Raw genomic sequence first — 22,580 nt, 5'->3', positions numbered from 1 at the left:
TGCTCTCTCTCTCCCTCTCAGCTTGTGCTTTTTGTCTCTTGCCCGGTCTCAGTCTCAAATAAATAAAAATCTTTAAAAAAAAAAAAATAAGGTCTAAACTCAAATTATTTTGTTGATTGGTAGGCTCAGGGGTGAAAATGATTAATTCATTTATTCAACAAATATTTTCTGAGTGTGTACTATGTGCCTGGCATTGTTCTAGGCATTAGGGATATAGGACTGAACAAAACAACCCAAACCTCTGCCCTTAGGAAGCTTACATTAAGGAAGGGAAGTTCTTTGGTAGATGGGGATGGAGAATCCCAAAGAAAACGCAGGAGGACATAACTCAAGTGCTTACAGAATCTCTTTCCCTCATCTCTTTTCTCTCATTCTCTATTTTGATGAAGAATTCTGTAGGAAATTCAGTGTGTTGATAAGATATTAATGTTGTTTAAATGACCACATCTTGGGTACAAGGCAGTTGTCCCTCGTGAGAGTTGGATAAAGGGTTATTGTTGTTTAAGTCAGTCAACCCTTCCCTCTCAACTAAGTTAATATAACAGAATATTTTCGGCGTATTCCAGAGAACCCAAAATATTCCCACCACCAGCACAGAAGTCCAAGATTTGCTCTGGGGATCCTTCACAGAAAAAGAAAAGGTGGTGAGGTTGGCTTTTTTCAGCTGTGGTTGGTAGCCAGGCAGGTCTTTGCTATGATAACCCCCCCGGAGCCATGATTTGGACAGCCATCTCCAGAAGGACTAGTGAAGTGGCCTTTGACCATCATGCATGAGGAGAGAAAGGGAATGAACAGCAAAGGTCTCAGCACCTGTGACAGCCCACCTGCTGTGGCTTCAGGCACCACAGGAGGCCCAGGTTGCAATGGTGAACCTCTAACAGTTTCCACATCTACACATTAATCCAGTGGCAATGGATGGGAGTAGGGCCTAGTGTTCTCCTGAGATGTGGTTTTAGAACCCAGAACTCAAGCCAATGTGAAAAGTTGCATGGTCATAAATTAAGGGAGAGAAGTGAGCAGGAGGGAAACCCTTGGCTCACGTATATTCCCACAGCAAATCTTGAGTTCTCTCACACCCATCATCCCCACCATCTTTCAAGACCAAGGATCTTCTTTCCTCTTAAGGGCACTCTTCCGATAGGTCTTATTTCATACTTCACCTTATGTAGTGTGATGTCGGTTCCTTCCTAGGTCTTTGTGTTACTTATTTTTGCATGTGTGCCTCATCTTGAACCAGAGCATGAGTTTCTTGAGAACAGCTTGTGCATCTTACTTCTTACTTACGTCTTAGCCTTGGCACTGTACTGTGTATGTAGGTACTCATATTTGTTGAATAGTGGAAAGAATGTATGGCTGGTGGTTGAAAACAAACAAAAACAAAGCAAGATGAGGCTGAGAAAGCAGAAGGGTGGAAAGTGATTTGGATGAGGGTGGCAGAAAAAAAAGGCATTCCTGTTTGATTTTGTAATAGAGCAACATATCGTGTGTGTGTGTGTGTGTGTGTGTGTGTGCATACGTGCACACACGTACATGTGCACTCACTGGATTTCTCTTCCTAGCTAAGGGAATGTAAGTGGTTTATTGTTATACCTGTTTTGGGCCGTGCTCAACACCTGTCACTTGTATGAATGATTTGGATAAGTAGATGGGTGAACCCTAGGACTAATACATGGGTGAGGAAAAATAGTTGTTTGAAGGTAAGTTACATGTTTCTAAAACACTGTAATGATACATAAATCTTCTGTTTTCCAGCTGTCAATGGTAGCTATAGGAATTAACATACATAGAGCATCTAATGTGGAGGTGCTGCTACAGTTTCTAGAAGATCAAAATACTTTCCCCAACTTTGAGCATCCGGCATACTGGCAAATACAGTTCAACAATATAGCTGCTGTCATCGTGTTTTTTGTCTGGATTAAGGTAATTTATAAATTTCATGTCCTGGATTTTTGATAATGTTTTTCTCTTCTTTTTACTAACAAGAGTTAACACAAAATGCTGGAGGACCTGAATTTGCTTTTGTGGCCAAATTCGGACAGCCAGCTATAGCCGCTTCATATCTTACAAGTAAATTAGCAGAATCCATGTGATCCTTCCTCTAATTGTAAATGACCTGGCCTGCTGTCTTGCAAGACCTGTCCTTGCAGGTTTGTTTAACAGATGTGGTTAAGAGCCCTTCTCAAGGTCATCTTGGCCTGGGGCCCTAGGCTACACTAACACAGGGACTGGTCTGAGTTTCACCTGATGTGGTGTGACCAAGGAAAGGAAAAGAAACTAAGAATGAGGAATGCAGATGGGAAGGGATGGGAAGATGCAATGGAAATGGTCTACAGTGGGGTAAAAAAGGGGTCCACCCTCTTTCCTGGGTGGAGGACTTACAGAAGTTTTACCTAGAATTGAGGTTGGGACAGATACATACTCTTCCAATAGTACCTTAATTACTCGTTTCCTTCTTTCTTGAAACATAATGTGCATTTCCATGTATGTGAAAGGTTAGGGCATCTCATATGCAAATGAGCCCCAATGCTGGATACGCAGGAAATTTTAGTAATAATGAGGCAACTGCCAGCATGTCACCTGTGAAGATCTAGGATTCTGCTATCTAGGCAGCGGCTATGAGCCACAATTGGCTGTTAAATTGAAATTTTAATTAGTTAAAATCACATACCATTAAACATTCAGTTCCTGTGGCACTCTAGCCACATTTTAAGATCTCAGCGTCTGTATGTGGCTGATGGCTACTATACTGGACGGTGGAAATAAAGAACATTTCCATCGTGACAGAAAGTTTTATTAAACAGCACTGTTTTAGAAGCTACTCACCAACAGTTACTTTTTCCCCTGAATTGGTATTCACACCTGGAAGGCCTGCGGTTTATCAGAGGGTGCAGGCCTCATCCTCTATCTCTTGTGCTGTTTATTTAGGTACATTCTTATTCAGGAAAAACCACCCCTCACACACCCAACCTTTAGCACAAAATAGTAATAATAATCCAAGTCCAATAGGAATTAAGTAATGTGATTGCAACAACCCTCAAAAAATGTTTTTTGTGGCCCGAATCAATGTATAAGAGCTCTTTACGTAAAATTCTAGAGATTTCCTTCCAATTTGTGCTTCGGGCTGAGAATTTTACTTAGTGCTTTGCTTGTAACTATTCTGCTTCCGAAACTTGAAGAACCATTAAAGTTGTTTAGGGCAGGGCCTGTGACTCGACTTCTAATGTATCCCCCTAAGGGTCTTCCCTCAGGACTTCGCGCTAGAGCTCCTGAGGTTGTCGGGCCTCTGGGCTGTGATCAGCAACCTGAACAGCCATCCTTAGTGTTTTGCCTACAGAAATGTTCACTGTGGGGGCGCATGGGTGGCTCAGTGGGTTAAAGCCTCTGCCTTCAGCTCGGGTCATGATCCCAGGGTCATGGGATCGAGCCCCGCATCAGGCTCTCTGCTCAGCAGGGAGCCTGCTTCCTCCTCTCTCTCTGCCTGCCTCTCTGCCTACTTGTGATCTCTGTCTGTCAAATAAATAAATAAAATCTTTTTAAAAAAAAAAAAGAAATGTCCAGCCCTTCCCATAATGTCTGGCACGAGTCACTAAACAATGAATGGTAGTTAATAACATGCAGTAAGTATTTCCTGGAGGAGGTTTTTGTTTTTCTTTACTAACTTTCTTTTTGGGGGTTTTTTTTCCTCTTTTATTTTAATCTTTCTTAGGGGAGGATTATCCCCAGTCCTCTTAATTATGATTTGAACCTTTTTCTACTTGCCACCATCATGTCAAATGTTAGCAACATCAGGGCAGACCTTTGTTCTGTCCTCTGCTGTTCCCAGCTCCAAGAACAGTGCCTGGCACATGGTAGGCACTCAACAAATACTTTTTGAACGAGAAATAGAAACTGCTGGGTTTGGGGGGAAAAAAAGCAAGTCAAAAAAGCACTCTCTCATCCAAAAATATTGTTGTAAAATAACATAACATAAAACTGATCACTTTTATCATTTTTAAGTGTACAAGTCAGTGGCATTAATTACATTCACAGTGTTGTCCAACCATCACCATATGCATTTCCAGAACTTTCTCATCATCCCAACTGAACTCTGTATCCAGTAAACACTAACTCCAAATTCCCCCCTCACCCCAGGCCCTGGTCACCTCGTCTGTCTCCATGAATTTCCGTATTCTAGCTACTCCATGTTAGTGCAGTCATACAATAGTTGGGTTTTTTGTGTGTGTCTGGCTTATTTCACTTAGCATAGTGTTTTCAGGGTTCATTCATGTTGTGGCCTGTATCAAATTTTCATTCCTTGGTAGGGCTGGATAACATTCCATTGTGCATATCTACCACATATTGTTTACCTATTCATCTATTGATACCTTCCCTCTGTTACAGCTCTTCAAATTCATCAACTTTAACAGGACAATGAGTCAGCTCTCCACAACCATGTCTCGGTGTGCCAAAGACCTCTTTGGCTTTGCAATTATGTTCTTCATTATTTTCTTAGCATATGCTCAGTTGGCCTACCTCGTCTTTGGCACTCAGGTTGATGACTTCAGTACTTTCCAAGAGTGTATGTAAGTATATATGAAATTAAAAAGAAAAATTTAATCAGAGATGTTACTGTGTTCTGAAGTTTAAAGAAATCTTCATGGGTGCTGTTTAATCAACAAGTATTTTTAAATAGTTATTTAAAAATAAGAATTTATTATCTTTCCTGGAAGCAATGGCCCACCCATGCAGAGATGGCAGTGCATAATGCCGAAAAGCTTCAGAAAGCAGCTCTAAAGTAATGAGACATAGTAGAACAGCTATAGTGAACCAGTACTGTTACAAAGACGGAGGGCTTCTTAGCACCGAGTGCAGATGGCAGCTTTTAAGAGACATTTGCCTCTATTTTCATTCTTACTCAATGTTGTTGCCATATGTTTTAAATTTGGAGGTTTTTTCCTAAGAAAAAAATAGTATTTCTAATATTCTAAGAGCAATTCAAATCGATACAGGAATTTTCAGTCATCCAGAGTTCTCAAATATGATATGAAGACTAAATAAATAAATAACATTATTAGATTTACATACCATTTAGAAAGGAGTTAGGAAAGAAGAGGATTATGGTAATAGAAGTTAATAGGGCTTTGTACTGGAGGACAGCTAATTAATGTCACTGTTTGATGGATGTCAGGAACGGAAATGATTTTGCTGATTAAGACCCAGAATTGGCAACCCATGGCCACTCAGTACCACTTTGAGTACATGTGGGGATATTGGATCTTTGAATGCACACAATTTTGGTTGTCCTTCAAGTCTTTTTTTAAAGAGGTTTTAAATTCAGAACCAGGGTAACTGTTGTGAAGTTTAGAGTTGCCATGTTTTAGCCTGATTATGTGTTAAGTTCTTATAGCTGATTGCTTTGTGTCACCTAATAATATTATTATTATTTTCCTTCTAACTAAATGGAAATAACATATTTAGCATGAAAGCATATTATTTTTATTCCAGAGGCTTCAATTGGTCATATAAGTAGCAGGAGTTTTCCAAAGGGATTGACAATTTTCTATTATTTGGCAGCTATCTATACATATTTATCTATACATATATATATATCTATATATAAAAGGTCCAAAAGTGTGAGATCATCTTTAAGGAAAGTTACGTCAATGCTGGCCATTCTTTGTTTTTGTATTGTGGTGTTTTGTTTTGTTTTGTTTTTATAGTTTCACTCAATTCCGTATCATTTTGGGTGATATCAACTTCGCAGAGATTGAGGAAGCTAATCGAGTTTTGGGACCAATTTATTTCACTACATTTGTGTTCTTTATGTTCTTCATTCTTTTGGTATGTACACTTTTGTTTATAATGAGGTGATTTAAACTTCATAAATCACCATCATAAAATCACCATCTTCCTTTTTCTGTCACTCTCTAGGGTCCTTATCATTTTTTTTTAAAAGACCCAGGAATATGGGATGCCTGGGTGGCTCAGTGGGTTAAAAGACCCAGGAATAACTGTAGATACCAGAAGACATTTTTTATTTTACTTCTCATTGATTCAGGTTTAAGTCGTCACCAAATACCTTTTCCATGGTCTTTCATTCATCTACATATAAGTGTCTGTTCAATGTAAAAAAAAATAAGATTACATGCAGATTTATAAAGTCACTTAAAATAGTGCTTTGCCGAAAAAATAGAATGCTTACACGTGTATGCGCTTTTTTTTTTTTAAGATTTTTATTTATTTGACAGATCACAAGTGCAGAGAGGCAGGCAGAGGGAGAGGGGGAAACAGGTTCCCCGCTGAGCAGAAAGCCTGATGTGGGACTCAATCCCAGGACCCTGGGGTCATGACCCGAGCTGAAGGCAGAGGCTTTAAACGGCTGAGCCACCCAGGGGCCCCTGCTTTTTTTAAACACAGATGTCAGCACTTTCATGATCACTTGCTAGCATGACTTTCATTCATCTTTTTCCTCTTTTCTTTAAAAAGAAAAAAGGAACTGACAAAGCAAGCTAGATCCAGGATGTCAAGAGTAATATTCGAGTGAATTATTGCTTGTAAAGGTTAAGATATTTTTGTTTTAACTTAATAATATTTAGCACATCCTGAGGCCCCTGGGTGCCTCAGTGGGTTAAGCCTCTGCCTTTGGCTCAGGTCATGATCTCAGGGTCCTGGAATGGAGCACTGCATCGGGCTCTCTGCTCAGCAGGGAGCCTCTTCCCCCTCTCTCTCTGCTTGCTGTTCTGCCTACTTGTGATCTCTCTCTCTGTCAGATAAATAAATTAAATCTTTTTTAAAAAAATAGGGGGCCTGGGTGGCTCAGTGGGTTAAAGCCTCTGCCTTTGGCTTAGGTCATGATCTCAGGTCCTGGGATTGAGCCCTACATCAGGCTCTCTGCTCAGCAGGGAGCTTACTTCCCTTCCTCTCTCTCTGCCTGCCTCTCTGCCTGTCAAATAAATAAATAAAATCTTTTAAAAAAATAATATGAACACATCTAGAGACTGCCTGCAAAGAACATTCAGATTTTAAATTTAAAGCTAAATGTAGGGACACTTGGGTGGTTCAGTTGGTTAAGCAACTGACGGATTTTAGCTCAGGTCACGATCTCAGGATTCTAAGATTGAGCCCTGTGTCAGGCTCCACACTCAGTGCATACTTGAGATTCTCTCTCTCCCACCCACCCCCAGCTCTTGCTCTTTCTCTAAATAAACAAATAAAAACCTTTAAAAATTAGAAAATACAAAATAAAACTAAGTCTAACAATGAGTAGAAATTGCTTTAAAAGTTACTTTCAAAAATAATTTTTCATTCTCTTGATTTTGTACAAATTAACGTTTTTAACACTTTTTTTTTTTAAAGATTTTATTTATTTATTTGCCAGAGACAGAGGGAGAGAGAGAGAGCGAGCACAGGCAGACAAAGAGGCAGGCAGAGGCAGAGGGAGAAGCAGGCTCCCTGCTGAGCAAGGAGCCCGATGTGGGACTCGATCCCAGGGCCCCGGGATCATGACCCGAGCCGAAGGCAGCTGCTTAACCAACTGAGCCACCCAGGCGTTTTTAACACTCTGACCCTAAGTTAATTAAGATTTTTTTAGGAGGCATTTTGTTCTTCATCTTAGCATTTACACATTTATTTGTCTACCAAAAAATTACCAAGAAATTATTCAAGTAAGTTAGCTTAATCTAGGCAGTGGGTATTTTTCATCTAAACACTAATACTTAAGACTTTCCTGGGGTGCCTGGGTAGCTCAGTGGGTTAAAACCTCTGCCTTCGGCTCCAGTCATGATCCCAGAGTCCTGGGATGGAGCCCCACATCGGGCTCTCTGCTCCGCGGGTAGCCTGCTTCTCCCTCTCTCTTTGCCTGCCTCTCTGCCTACTTGTGATCTCTGTCAAATAAATAAATAAAATCTTTTAAAAAAATACTTAAGTCTTCCCTTACATCAGTCATCATTGTAAGAAAACAACAAAATTGTCTCCATTTTCAATAGATTTTATAAGATGCTTTGTAAAGTTCAGTAATTCAGTGTACTATCCCCAAAGTTGTTCCAAGAATTTAGTGGTTTTGTATATGGTTAAGCACTATTTATAGACTGAGTATCAGAACTACTTTAGTAGGATGGAAAGAGTCAGGAATATCAAATAAGTCCATTTGTATCTTATATGTATGTATCATTAGTTTTATTGAGTTTTTTTAAAGGATTGATTGATTTATTTTAGAGAGAGGGGAGAGAACATGAGCAAGGGGAGAGGCAGAGGGCGAGAGAGAGACTCTCAAGCAGACTCCTTGCCGATCGCAGAGCCCGACGCAGGGCTCCATCTCGTGACCCTGAGATCATGACCTGAGCTGAAACCCAGAGTCAGATGCTCAACTGACTGAGCGACCCAGGTGCCCCCATATCATTAGTTTTAAAGTGAAACCTCTCTAGTTTCTTTTTCCTGTCATATGTTAAGGGAAACATAGAGGGTACAGTTAGCCTTTTTCAGTTCTAACACTGGTAGCCCTTTCGATTCTGGAGCTCCTGAATCTCTACTAAGAAAACAAAACCAGGAACTGAGAGCTCCACCATAGACCCTCTAGTTAACTGCAGGTTGCCTAAGTTTTCTTTGTGTGTCCGTCTGCCGCATGAGAGACGGACCTGTAGCAATTCAAAATGGTCAAATGTGGACTTGTCTGAAGGTTGTTTTCTGCTCTGAAACTGGTCATTTCATCAAATCCATCAATAGAACATGAAAAGAAGCTTTTAGCTTCTGTCTTTATGCTGAAGTAATTTTTCATGCTATTACAAAAAAGGAAATGGTTTCCCTGCACCCCACAGAGAGAGAGGAAGATGCTACTGTCAATTCAAATTTTTCTTTAAAGAAATGACAAGCCAAGTGCAGAGTTGGCCATTTGTCTGAGATGACTGCAAGGTGTTAATTTATTGCCCAGACTTTATTTTGTTATTATTTTATTTATTTATTTATTTACTTATTTATTTCATGATTTTATTTATTTATTTAGAGAGAGAGAGAGAATGCAAATGAGTGGAAGAGGGACAGAGGGAGAGAGAATTCCAAGCAGGCTCCACACAGAGCCCAATCTCATGACTCTTAAGATCATGACCTGAGCCAAAATTAAGAGTCTCAGATGCTTAACTGACTGAGCTACCCAGGTGGCCTTGCCCTGGCTTTGAAGGAAGCCACTGTGATGTGAGCTGGTCCAATGGAAGCAAAAGTCCATCATCACTAGGGAAAGCCTTCTGATTACATATCAAGCAAACCTTCTGAGACAGAATGGAAAGAAGGAGGGGGAGCTTCTCTCCCCACATCCTCAATAGCCTTTCTCAGCCACGTTTAATTTTTTTAAATCTCTTCAGAGAACCCACACTTTAATCCTATAACTAAGATATTTACAGGTGTTAGCTACCAGCCATTTGGAAACTTAAAAACAGAACATTAATTGCCGGGGTTGGGAGGGAAAACGTGGGAGATGTTACTCTGACTGCCTTTGGAATTGAGCATTAAGCCAGGAACTTACGTGCATTTTATATTTTATTCTCATTTTTGCTACAGGATCTTAAAGAGTATTCCTCCTTTATTTGTAGCAATTTAGTAGCACACTAAAATAATAGAGCTCTCTTTCATTCATTCCCCATTTAATAAGTATTTACTGAGCCACTCCACTGTATTCCAGGGAGGGTGCTAGGTACTGGGGGTACGGTGGTAAGGAAAATAAGAGACCAGCCCTGCCCTCAGGGAGATTCCACAAACTTGTGGAGACAACAGACTTAGTCAAATACATAATTCTGGAGGCACCTGGGTGGCTCAGTCAGTTAAGTGTCTGCCTTTGGCTTAGGCCCTGATCCCAGGGTCCTAGGATGGAGCCTTGTGTCAGGCGGGTTCTGCTCATCGCTCTCCTCCTCACTCGTGCTTTCTCTCTCTGTCTGTCTCTCAAATAAATAAAAATCTTTAAAAAAATAAATAAATAACTATAGTCACAAACCATATCAGTATGCCAGAAAGAGGAGTAAAGAAAGAATGTGTTAAAGAAGGAACTGATGGGTTGGGTGTGGTGTTTCAAAAAAAAAAAAAAAAAAACTGTGGGAAACAGGTGTTGGAAATATAAATCATTATCTTGGGGAGGGGAAAGTTAGGAAAAATGAACTAACCATTATTGAATAATAACAACTATAAATTATGTAGCACTTATCACGTGTGAGGGCCTGTCCTAAGCACTTGACATAGATTATTTCATTAATTTTTACAACAGATCTGTAGTGGAGGAACTGTTGTTTCTCCCATTTTATTAATGTAAGAACAAATGAGTTTTAAAGATTGGAACATTTAAACAATATAGTCTTGGCAGGGCTAATACTGAAACCCAAGCGTGTTTGACTCCAAAGTCTGTATTTTTCACTAAGCTTCTTTTGACTATTTTCTATGAAGCCTACTGTATTCCCATTTGCAGAGATCTTTTTAACTCTTCAAAATGCACTCTGTAAATCTCAAATAATATAATATAACAGTATTTGGAAGAAGCATAGAATTCCCCTTGTCTGTATTGACTGTTGAAATTTGAAGAGCTCTGTAGAGTTCTACATTTCTATTAATTTCTGTCAGGTGAAAAAAGTGTAGAGAACATAGACAAGCAAAAATAATAAAATAATACCACCATCCATAGGTAAATACATCAGTATTTTGTTGTATTTCATTCTTGTCTCTTTTTGTAAAATATATCACAATATATGGTTTGTAAATAAGAATATACATTGCATTTTCCTTTGGCAAGACTTAGTGAAAAAAATAATTTTCCCAAAGTATATAGTAGCAAAACTATTAATTTATGTCTTCTTAAGAAATCAGATTGTTAAAAAACAAAAATGCATATGTCAAATTTCGGATTGATGTTTAGAAAGTATATTTAGTTTCTTCTTTAATTTCAACTTTCCTTTGATTTATAAACAGAATATGTTTTTGGCTATCATCAATGATACTTACTCTGAAGTTAAATCTGATTTGGCCCAGCAGAAAGCTGAAATGGAACTCTCAGATCTTATCAGAAAGGTATGACAAGCCCTAATTCTCAGAACTGTTTTATTTTCTACATAAAATGAGCATTGTTTCAGCCAGATTTCCACATCAAAGTTGATCCATTGTAAGGGTTTAAAGTGAAGAGTAGATTGCTACATGTCATCAATAATTTAAATGTTCTCTGTCTTGGAGGTAGAGATGGGTATGCTGCTAGCTTGGACTTAAATTCTGGGAATCCTTTATTGCCCTAGAATTAAATTCTCAACAGTCTCTTGCCCTAGAATTAAAATCTCAACAATCTCTTTTGACTCTTGAGAGCTGAGCTGCTGGTTTTACCTTTATTGTTTTGAGGACACCTCTGGTAGGCTATCATGTGCAGATCCAGAGTTCAGAATAAACTGGAAGGGAAGAACCTAAAGACATTTCTACTTTTTCTTTCTCACATACAGTTTTCAAAAAGAAGAAAAAAAAGTTTTAGAAGAGAATATTTTGTCGTTCACCCTTTATCCTTGACCTTCCAGGGAAGTTTTAAAATAATCAAAGGAAAAAGGCCACAGAGTAAGGGCCTGAGAACTTTCACTTATGCACCTTCTCAGGAAGTTGTTAAGTAAATGGAAGGGCAGGACAGGAAAGCTGAGTAGCTTTGTTCTTCTCAGTGTGATTTCTTTATTTGGTTTAAAGTATAAAACTTAAGCAACAACAAATAACTACATCTAAAGCACACAGCTTGTTCCCTAACATCATTTTGCTAAGAGACCAGTGGCTCCTGGACTGTGTGATCTTTTTCTGTTGGTTCAAATCCTAAGACTGTGTTGTCTGTGAATCATGTTGAAACAGAGAACTTCCAGTTCTTAAACAAAACCCCTTGTTTCAACAATGAATTTTGGAACACTGGAAAAAAATAAAATTAAATTAAAAAAGAAATAACACACACTAAACAAATAAATAAATACTATGAAAATCTTTTCAGATCACAAAAAAACAAAACAACCCTTGGATGGGACCTAAAATTTGGGTTATCCTGATTTTTTCAAAAACAGTTTATGACATCTTAGCAAATCTCCAAGGTGTACACAAGCAGTCCTTACTTTGCACTTCAGTTCTGAGATGCACAGGTTTCAATTATTTCATGTTAAATATGGCTAGCCTCTCCACACAGTTCCCCATTTCAGTTGTCACAGTATCTTGACTGTGAATAATACTATAAAGTGCAAACTTCCAATTTTCACAGAACATTTCAGTTACCACAGTATATTAACTGTACTGGCATAACATAAACTTCACAGCTAGCTCTTCAGTCTACAAATCGTTACATAAATAACAGATGTGTATCACAGTCAGTGAGCGATAACATCCCTTCTTACAAAGCCTAGGCTAGGTCAAGGAGCACCTGCCTTTCAGTGCAGGCATAAAACATGTACTTGTGTTGCTTCTCTCCCTCTCTCTCCCTGTGAGCACCCCCATGTGATGTTTTACAAAAACACCTCAAAGGGAGAATGGGCCAACAAAGAGGAAAGCAGAGCAAAGAAACCAAGACTGGTAACACGGAAAGTGAAGTTCAAAACAAATGTAAGAGAGTTCTAGAATAGGGAGCTGTGGGAATGTGGACACTGCTACCCTTCAAAATCTTGAATATCTGTAGAAAAACTGATAAGGAGTCAAATAACCTAGTAAAGGCAAATTTATCAATGTGAATGAGGGTAGTGGTTGTGTTGGAAAGTTCCGACAGCGTCTCCAAGGAAGTGACGCTGGCAAACAGCGTCACATACAAGGAACTCTGGAGATATTTTACAACATTAAAAGGGCAAAGGATAAAATGTTGGGAGCTGATCCATATTAAGAAGGGATTATCAGAGCTCCTCAAGACAGAAAAGAGGCTTCCTGCATATCCTGTGACACGGGAAGAAGGGAAGCACTATTCAAACTACTCTGGGTAAAATTGTTACAAAGAAGACATTTTATTTTTTAATGTTTCTAGTGTTTTAAATTTCAGTGTACTAAATAAATATTCATTTTATGTTTTTTTTTAATCTCCCTATAAATTTATAACGAATGCCAAGGGAGTTTTTAACGCTTTGAATAAAAGGTTTTGGTTTTTTTTTAAGTTTATTTATTTAAGTAATCTCTACGCCCAACGTGGGGCTTAGACATGACCTCGAGATCAAGAGTCGCATGCTCTCCTGACTGAGCCAGCCAGGTGCCCCGATAAGATGTTTCAAAGGTCACGGAGCAGTCACAAGTTTTCCTGTTGATTATTAACATCACTTGCACAGTTTCGCCTTGTGTGATCATTTTGACAGTCCTGCATGTCCGTGCAAAGCAAGATCTACACTAGTAGTTACTAGTGTAAATGAATGGGAAAGCACATGCAAAAAAAGAGAATAAACTAAACCCAGTCGTTTCTTTTCAACAGGGCTGCCATAAAGCCTTGGTCAAACTCAAACTGAAAAAAAATACTGTGGATGACATTTCTGAGAGTCTGAGGCAAGGGGGAGGCAAGTTAAACTTTGATGAACTTCGACAAGATCTCAAAGGGTGAGAATCACACATTTTGAGGCCCTGGAAAATTCCTATATAAACATAAGTTCTTGGTGACACAGATTTATCTGGCCTGAGGACTCAGAGAAATGCTCTTTTTTTCAAAGGAGGTGTCTTTCTGGAACGTATCCTCAGAGGAGGGCTGGCCCTGATTCAGCAGTTTCTCCTTGTTCTGCATCATGTCTCTGTGCTTGTGTTGGACCATGTACATGAATGATTTCATCTGTAACCTCTCAATAATTTCAGGAAGGGCCATACTGATGCAGAGATCGAGGCAATATTCACAAAGTATGACCAAGATGGAGATCAAGAACTGACCGAACACGAACATCAGCAGATGAGAGACGACTTGGAAAGAGAGAGGGTGGGTCTAGTTTAGAGCTGGGTTTGATTGAGCCCCCACCGTGTTCCAGACACCATGCTACGTGGCGGGTTACCAAGAGTCTCTCTGTCTCTCTGCCTCTTTCTCTGTCTCTCTATCTCAGTGTATGTAGTAGTACCCGGCATATTCCAAAAAGGATATATAACGTAATAATATGTAAAACTAGAGTAGATTGGCAAAAAATGCAAAAAATCAAAATGAAAAAAATGAGGTGAAACAAAAGTGAAATTAAAACTAGACTATGAAGCTAAAAATGCAAATACATATATGCTTGTTAAAGACTGAGCTACAAATTCGGCCCTAATAAGCTTTCTGGTCATCAGCTTGAAAAGGGAAACCTAGGAGTTACATACTTCACAGTGTCCATGAGAGTGAGGAAAACAAGATTGCTCAGGAGATATAAAGTTAGTTGCTCTATAAATTAACACTTATAATAAAATAAAACTAGCAGCTGCCTTCCATCTGAGTACTTACCATGAAATGATCTTTCATAATCAGAAAGGATAATTAAAAGCTTTTAAAATTAACTTTAAAAATAAGTGGCTAAACAGGGGCACATGGGTGGCTCGGTGGGTTAAGCCTCTGCCTTCGGCTCCAGTCATGATCTCTGGGTCCTGGGATCAAACCCTGCATCGGGCTCTCTGCTCAGCGGGGAGCCTGCTTCCCCCTCTCTCTGCCTCCCTCTCTGCCTACCTGTGATCTTTCTCTGTCAAATAAATAAAATCTTTTTAAAAAATGGCTAAACAAACCAAAAACATCCATGGTAATTGAGGTACAGAGAATATAGGTGAATAATATTCTACACAAAAGTCCCTTTTCTATAAGGAGATAGTATTGAACAGCAGTTTCCAAACTGCTCCACAGAGCAGTGTCAGTAGGTGGGAAACTTTACCAGGTATAGTGAAATGTGAACGGACAGTGAGTAAAATCATCTTTCACTAGGCTGTATTTAGTTAAAATTTTTATTTAAGATTATATCCTCCCTACTTTGTAGCTATTAAATGTGTTCTCTCTTTTATGAAAAGGGGATAATATATTTCTTCATTTACTTTTGTTGTTGTTTTACTTTTTAATATTCTTTCTTGTCCAAACAAGTTAGCAGTTCCATGCTGGTCATTAAAAATCTGTTTTGAAAACTGGCCAGTCCATGAAATTTAGAAGAGTGGGAATCACAGTCTGGTGCTAAATGGTACATGCCCATTTGCCATTTGCTTGAGCCCACAGTGAAGCTCTGTGGGACTCGCTGTTCTCGCTCCTCATTCAGTGACCCCTTGTTCTTCAGGAGGACCTGGATCTGGATCATAGCTCTTTACCACGGCCCATGAGCAGCCGAAGTTTCCCACGAAGCCTGGATGACTCTGAGGAGGATGATGATGAAGACAGTGGGCATAGCTCCAGAAGGAGGGGAAGCATTTCCAGTGGGGTTTCTTATGAAGAATTTCAAGTGTAAGTATTAAGGAATTGGCAGAATTTGGGCTGACGAGTTCAAAGGAGACCAAGCAGCTTCTCTTACCTCTCAGTTTGATCCTTTCCATACTAAAAAAATTCCTTATAGGAAAATCAGCAAATAAAGAAAACATTAAAATCTCTCCTATTCCCACTAAACCAAAATGCCAGTTAACATTTTGATGTTTGTATCTCTATTTACATGTGGGGGTTTTTTTTTTTATGTTTTTATTGCCGTGGCCCATGGTATATCCTAAAGGATGTTCCATGTGCTACTGAGAAGAATGTGTGTTCTGCTCTTGTTAAGTGGAGTGTTCTATAGGTGTTTTTTAGGTCTAGTTGGTTTATAGTGTTACTCAAATCTCCTATTTCCTTTTGTTCCACCCGTTTGTTCTATCTACTTTTGGAAGTGGGTTATTAATGTCTCCAACTATATTGGGGCTCCTGAGTGGCTTAATCATTAAAGTGTCTGCCTTTGGCTCAGATCATGATCCCAGGGTCCTGGGATGGAGACCTGCATCAGGCTCCTTGTTCAGCAGGGAACCTGCTTCTCCCTCTCCCTCTGTATGCAGCTCCCCTTGCTTGTGCTTTCTCTGTCAAATGAATAAATAAAATCTTTAAAAAAAAAAAAAAAGTCTCCAACTATCATTATTAACTTGCCTCTTCTTTCTTTTCTGTAAGCTTTAGCTCTGTGTTTTTTGGAACTCTGCTGCTAGGTGTATATATGTTTACAATTGGTACCTCTTCCTAATAGATTGACCCTCTTTTCATTATAAAATGTCCTACTTTATCTCTAGTAAGATTTTTTTTGTTTGTTTTAAAGTCATTCTTGTCTGATATTATTATAGCAACTCCAGCTTTCTTATTGTTGCTTTTTTGCATGATATATCTTTTTCCATTCTTTCATTTCCAACCTGTTTGTATCTTTGAATCTCAAGTGTGTCACCTGTAGACAGCATTTAGTTGGATCTGGTCTTTTTATCCAGTCTGATAGTCTTTGCCTTTTGATTAGAATGTTTACTTCATTTACATTTAATGTTATCATTGATATGGCTGGACTTACATCTACCATTTTATTTTTCATTTTCTATAGGCCTTATGTCTTTTTTTGTTCCTCTTTTTCCCCTTTATTGCTTTCTTTTCATAAAGTAGATATTTTCTAATGTAACATTTTAATTCCTTTAATAGTTTTTTTTCATTACATTTTTCAGTTATGTTTTTAGTGGTTGCTCTAGGACTTAACCTACACAAATCAATTTATCAGAATCTACCTCAGATTTATATTAACTTAATCTGAGGAGATATAGAAATATAATTCCTATTTAACTCTGTTAATTCCTCCCCTTTTTGTGCCATTATTATACACATTCATCTATATATGTTAGAAATCCAGTATCACATTTTTAGAATTACCACTTCATATAAATTTATGTCCCTTAAAAGAGCTGAGACAAGAAGAGAAAGTATATATTTATAGAGTTTAGCATATTCTTTTTCGTACTTACCATTTCTGGTTCTCCTCATTTGTCTCTGTGGATTCAAGTTACCATCTGGTGTCATTTCATATTACAGTACAACTTTGATCTTACCCACCTCCTTTGTCCTGGTATTGTCAAATATTTTATTACATTTCTATGTGTTGTAGGCCCAACAATACAATTGTGTACATATTGTCTTACACAGTCCTTTTGAAATCAGTGAATGAGAAAAAAAAGGAAAAGGAGTATGCATCTATATTGTCTTCTACAGTTACACAGTAACATGTTCCCGTGCTCTTTGTGTTTTCATGGGGATTCTAATTACTATCTGGATCACTTGCTTTCAGCCTGAAGAACTTCCTTTAGTATCTCTTCTAAAGCAGGCCTGCTGGGGCACCTGGGCGACTTAGTCCGTTAGGCTTCTGCCTTTGGCTCAGATCATGATCTCAGTGTTCTCAGATCAAGCCCTGTGTTGGGCTCCTAGCTCAGGAGGGAGTCTGCTTCTCCCTTCCCCTCTGCCCCTCCCCACAGCTTCTGTGCTCTCTAGTTCTCTTTAAAATCTTTAAAAATAAAAAATAAAACAGGCCCACCAGCTTGAATTCTCTCAGTTTTTCTTTATCTAGGGATAATTTTATTTCGCCTTCCTTTTCTTCTTGTCTCCACTATTTCTGATGAGACTATAACTTAATTTTACTGAGGTTCCCTTGTATGTGATGGGTCACTTTTCCTTGCTGCTTTTAAGATTTTGTCTGTCTTTGTCTTTCAGTATTTTGACCATGATCTGTCTGGATGTGGATCTCTTTGCAGTTATCCTGGTTAAAGTTCATTAAGCTGCTGGGATATATAATATTTTTATCAAATTTAGGAAGTTTTCAACTATTATGTCCTCAATTTTTTTTTAAGATTTTATTTATTTATTTGCCAGAGAGAGAGAGTGAGCACAGGCAGGCAGAGTGGCAGCAGAAGCAGAGGGAGAAGCAGGCTCCCTGCCGAGCAAGGAGTCCTATGTGGAACTCGATCCCAGGATGCTGAGATCATGACCTGAGCCAAAGGCAGCCGCTTAACCAACAGAGCCACCTGGGCGTCCCGAGTCCTCAAATATTTTTTTGCTGCTTTCTCTCCTTTCCTTCTGGGAGTCCTGTCCTATGTATGTACTGCTGTCCCACGTCTTTCTTCACTCTTTTTTCTCTCTGCTCTTCAGATTACATAGTTTCTGACCATCTGTCTTGAAGTGCTGATTCTTTCTTCTGCCAGGTCAGATCTGCCGTTGAAACCCCTGTAGTGACTTTTTCATTTCATTTATTGTACTTTTCAACTCCAGAATTTATCTTAGTTTCCTTGAAATAATCTGCATCTCTTTGTTGATATTCTCTATTTGATGAGACAATGACATCATATTGTCTATGTTTTTAAGCCTGATTTCCTTTAGTTCTTTGAAATATTTATAATAGCTACTTTGAGCTCTTTGTCTACTAAATCTATCTGGGCCCCCTCATAGGCAGTTTCTATTGCCTCCTTTTTCTTATGTATATGTATGGGTCACATTTTTTCTGTTTTTTTTTGTTTTTTTTGTTTTTTGGCATGCCTTTTTTTTAATTGAAAACTGGAGATATTAAATAAATATTAACAGCAGTTTAGAATACTAATTTTCTTTCCCCCCTACCCCCAGGCTTATTGTATTTGCTGTTTGCATGCTTGTTTTTTAATGAAGTCTGTTCCCTACGACCCCACCCTGTGAGACTTCTGATGTTGCTTCTCAGAGGGCACAGTCGTGACCATGTGACCAGACACAGTCCTCTTGAAAAGACAGTGCTTTTAGCAGGGCTCCTCTCATTGTCTTTCCCGATCTCTCTGTGAAGCTTTCCACCTCTGTTGATATTACTTCCAACTCTTAGCTTCCACTCACTGTTGGCTGGTTGGTCTGTTTTCAGTAATGCCTCAGGATATAAGTTGTTCCACACTCTGACCCAATTCAATCCAGGCCCCTTTGCAGGGGTAGTTACTGAAGCCAGTCTTTAGCAGTCTTCTTAGCTGTCTTTTTCCCTGGTTCTTTCTGGTAAACTAGCTGGTAAACAATTTACCTTTTTATCTCATGGGGTGACCAACCTCGTCTTAACAATCTCCATTTTGAGGAACACTCTTAGGCTTAGCACTTTGTTCCCCATAAAGCCATTTCTCTTGGAGGAAGCTTTGGAGCCCTGTGTTCTGTGACCTGACTCTCCTCCCGGGCAAAACTTCTCTACCACAGCCTCAGAGCTAGGGGCAGGGACAGTGGTCTGCTTCCCAAAGTGATATCCCTGTTTCATGAATAAGCCACTGGGCTAGGACGGCAGCCTTCGGTCTTCTCAGCTTTCCTGTCCTGGCATGGAAACTCCACCCTACAGTTGGCAGTTGGGTCAAAAAAGAGAACCTCATTCCTCTCAGCCACTCTTGCCTTAGATTAGATCCTCTGCAACATGGATTTGGAGAGGAGAAATGCAACAGCCCGCCCTCCCTGGGAGATCCCATAGCCCCCCAACTGGGAGCTGAAGGGAGTGGGGGCCCTGTGTCCATTGCCAAACCAAACTGGAGTGACACTTCTGTCACAGTGAACTGGGGAAGACAGAGAGGGAGCAGACTGTAGCTCACATGTCATAGACTCTCACTCCTCTTACTAAAATCCAGTGGATTTTCTTAGATAAATACTTCTTCATTTGCTGTATACTCCTAAGAAGATTTACAGAATTTTGAAAAAAAATTTAAAGAATTTTCAATAGCTATGGTTGTTTCTCTGGGGAGAGTACCTATAGAGCCCTCATGGCATCATTCCAGAAGTTGTCTCCTATTTCTGTGTTTTTAAAGCATTTACATAACTTTTTATTCAGATCATTAGTGAGCAGTGTTTTCTAGCTACTTTATTTACTTAATATATTGTGAACATTATTATTTCATTAAATATTCCATCACCATATAATTTCTGGTGTCTCCTTGGAATTCCATTTTATGGATGAACAAGAACATATTTGAATGATTGTCTGTTAATTATGATCATTTTTTAAAAAGATTTTATTTATTTATTTATTTATTTGAGAGAGCAAGAGAGAGAACACAAGCAGAGGGGAGGGGCAGAGGGAGAGAGAGAAGCAAACTCCCCAGTGAATAAAGAGCCTGATGCGGGGCTCAATCCCAGGACCCCAAGATCATGACCTGATTCCAAAGCAGACATTTAACCAAGAGGCACCCAGGTAACTATTTTCAGTGTAACTATTTTCAGTGAACTACTATTAATAAGCAAAACTCTAATGAGTATGCTGATAGCCCAAAAAAAATCACACATATACATATTTCCTTTGGAAATTTTCCCAAAAATGGAACATCGGAATAAAAGTTAGGCATATATTTTTAAAACTTCTAATACAGTGTTGACTTGCAGAAAAGTTGTGCCAGTTAGCATTCCTGTCAGCAATATATGAGTTTATCGCTAAAGTCTGAGACTGCTTAGAATGTGTTTCAGATTATCATATTGTTTAAGAAAAGAAACATTAGCACTTCCACCTGAAAAGCCAACTGGGCCGAAAAGGTAACCAAGGGCACAAGGTGGCTTTGACCCACTCCCCTGCGGTTTCCCACAGCCTAGTGAGACGAGTGGACCGCATGGAGCACTCCATCGGCAGCATCGTGTCCAAGATAGATGCCGTGATCGTGAAGCTGGAGATCATGGAGCGGGCCAAACTGAAGAGAAGGGAAGTGTTGGGAAGGCTGCTGGATGGGGTAGCAGAGGTAAGTGGTCATGTGACACAGAAACACTGATTCAGTAAAATATCAGGGTATCCTATCTTGTAACCTTTAATCTGAGATGTTTTTTGAGATGTCTGTGTAACTGCAGAACAGGGCAATCAGATGATAATCTGGAGCTGTTAACATAATACTGCAGGCACTGAGGCTTCTGCCTTCCCTGAATGGTAGAATGAAGCAAAAAAGTTATTCCAGTAGCTCAGGGAATTGCTATGTATGCTCTAAATTGCTGGTGTCACTTAATGAGAGATAATTTGGCTCCTTACTTTCCAAGGGCAACTTCTAAGCACAAAAGTATGCGTCATCCTACACCCAACATGGTGGTCTCTTTTTCCTTTCCTAGGATGAAAGACTGGGTCGTGACAGTGAGGTCCACAGGGAGCAGATGGAGCGGCTGGTGCGGGAAGAGCTGGAACGCTGGGAATCGGATGATGCGGCTTCCCAGATAAGTCATGGTTTAGGCACACCCCTGGGACCCAATGGTCCACCTCGTCCCAGAAGCTCCCGCCCTTCTTCCTCCCAGTCTGTAGAAGGATTAGAAGGTGCAGGTGCAAATGGGAGTTCCAATATCCACGTCTAGGACGTGTGTTAGGATGTGTTCCTAATTGGTGAGAAAGGGGCTGTGTTGCGTTGGCAGAACAAGTACACTATTTATATGCCCCACCCACCATGCGATGCTGGTCTTTGTGACCAGCTGTTAATGCTTTTGCACTTTAATTTATTTTAGATAAACCTTGCCCATGGATCAATGAAGATTTTTTTTCTTCATGTAAGAAATCTGGGTGTAAATATTGAGTCTAGAAAAAAAGTCTTTGTAAAGTATATGGAGCGGTACGCCTACTTGCTCCCGTGGGTGAGTCTTCTCAGTTGACAATGAAGTAGACTTTAAAGCGAGGAGAGACCTGTTGGAACTCCTGTCGGAGTTTTATTTCCAATCTCAGAAATCAGTATTGGCATTTTTGTCCAGTGTGTGGAGGGAAAGTAGGGGCATTCTTTCCCACTCAGGCTTAGCTCATGGACGTAATATATCACTTTCTTTTAAGAAAGAGCCTTTTATTTCAACTACCTTCCTGGGGTAAACTTTTCTAAAAGATGAGCTGGAAAAGAACTCCAAACCAGAGAATGGATATGTAGTCATTATGTTAGAATTTGTATGAATGGTTAAGATAAATGTTGAATAATGTGCTATTTTTTTTTGTTACTGTATCTGATGTCTGTGGGAATAACTGTTTGACTTATTCACAATATTTTTGCTCTGAACGGCATGAAGCCAAAAGTGATTGATTGTGGGTTCATATGTCATCTCTAACCATAACGTGGGAAAATTGGAAAGAGCCCAATCACTGAGTTTTACTTAGTCTAATAATTAGTTTTAAATGAAGGTTTGTCCATATATTCTCTTCCCAGGTGGCCCAGCTTATTTGCAACTGATTTTAATGTTGTAACTAATCTAGGATGGCCAACTTACTAAATGTTTTAAGTATGTACCGAAGGTTTTAGCTCAGCAGATATGTTCATTTTACACAAAAATTTAAAGGAGTTTTGAAATGCATACATAAATATTATAAAACTAAAGTTTGAGTTTTATGCTGTTTTGAGAATATAAAACTCAAATGCTCTTTTTTTTTTATGAGAGAGAGGGAGGGACAGAGCAACAGGGAGAGAGAGAACCTTAAGCAGGCTCCAAGCTCAGCAGAGAGCCCAACACAAGGTTCAGTCTCTTGACCCTGAGATCATGACCTGAACCAAAATCGAGAGTTGGACATTTAACCAACTGAGCCACCCAGGCACCCTTAGAACTCAAATACTCTTGATCCTGCATCTCAGAACTAGAATTTTTCATCTAAATGGAGCTCAGTTTAATCAATTTTCTGGTATTGAAAATTTCATTAACAAAACGTATCAGCCAAAGTTCAAGTTTGCAGCAGGTTTTTTTTCCCCCATTAAGAGAGGATCTCTCACCAAATTAATGGAGA

The 22,580-nt window shown here is 39.3% G+C and overlaps 1 protein-coding gene across 1 annotated transcript in view; it reads left to right on the top strand.

Moving 5' to 3' along the window:
• PKD2 (polycystin 2, transient receptor potential cation channel) overlaps positions 1-22,254 on the top strand; it is a 61,610-nt gene extending 39,356 nt beyond the window's left edge. The window contains exons 7-15 of the mRNA XM_044224551.1: positions 1,753-1,920; positions 4,381-4,562; positions 5,700-5,820; positions 10,921-11,019; positions 13,400-13,521; positions 13,771-13,888; positions 15,189-15,352; positions 20,442-20,589; positions 20,948-22,254. Coding sequence (XP_044080486.1) covers positions 1,753-1,920; positions 4,381-4,562; positions 5,700-5,820; positions 10,921-11,019; positions 13,400-13,521; positions 13,771-13,888; positions 15,189-15,352; positions 20,442-20,589; positions 20,948-21,184 — 1,359 coding nt within the window. The 3' untranslated portion in view covers positions 21,185-22,254. The remainder of the gene's footprint in view (positions 1-1,752; positions 1,921-4,380; positions 4,563-5,699; positions 5,821-10,920; positions 11,020-13,399; positions 13,522-13,770; positions 13,889-15,188; positions 15,353-20,441; positions 20,590-20,947) is intronic.
• The last annotated feature ends 326 nt before the right edge of the window (positions 22,255-22,580 follow it).

Source organism: Neovison vison, chromosome 11 (genome assembly GCF_020171115.1).
Source record: "Neovison vison isolate M4711 chromosome 11, ASM_NN_V1, whole genome shotgun sequence".
NCBI lineage: Eukaryota > Metazoa > Chordata > Mammalia > Carnivora > Mustelidae > Neogale > Neogale vison.
Note: the sequence above shows the minus strand (reverse complement) of the source record. Positions and strands in the feature narration are given on the sequence as shown.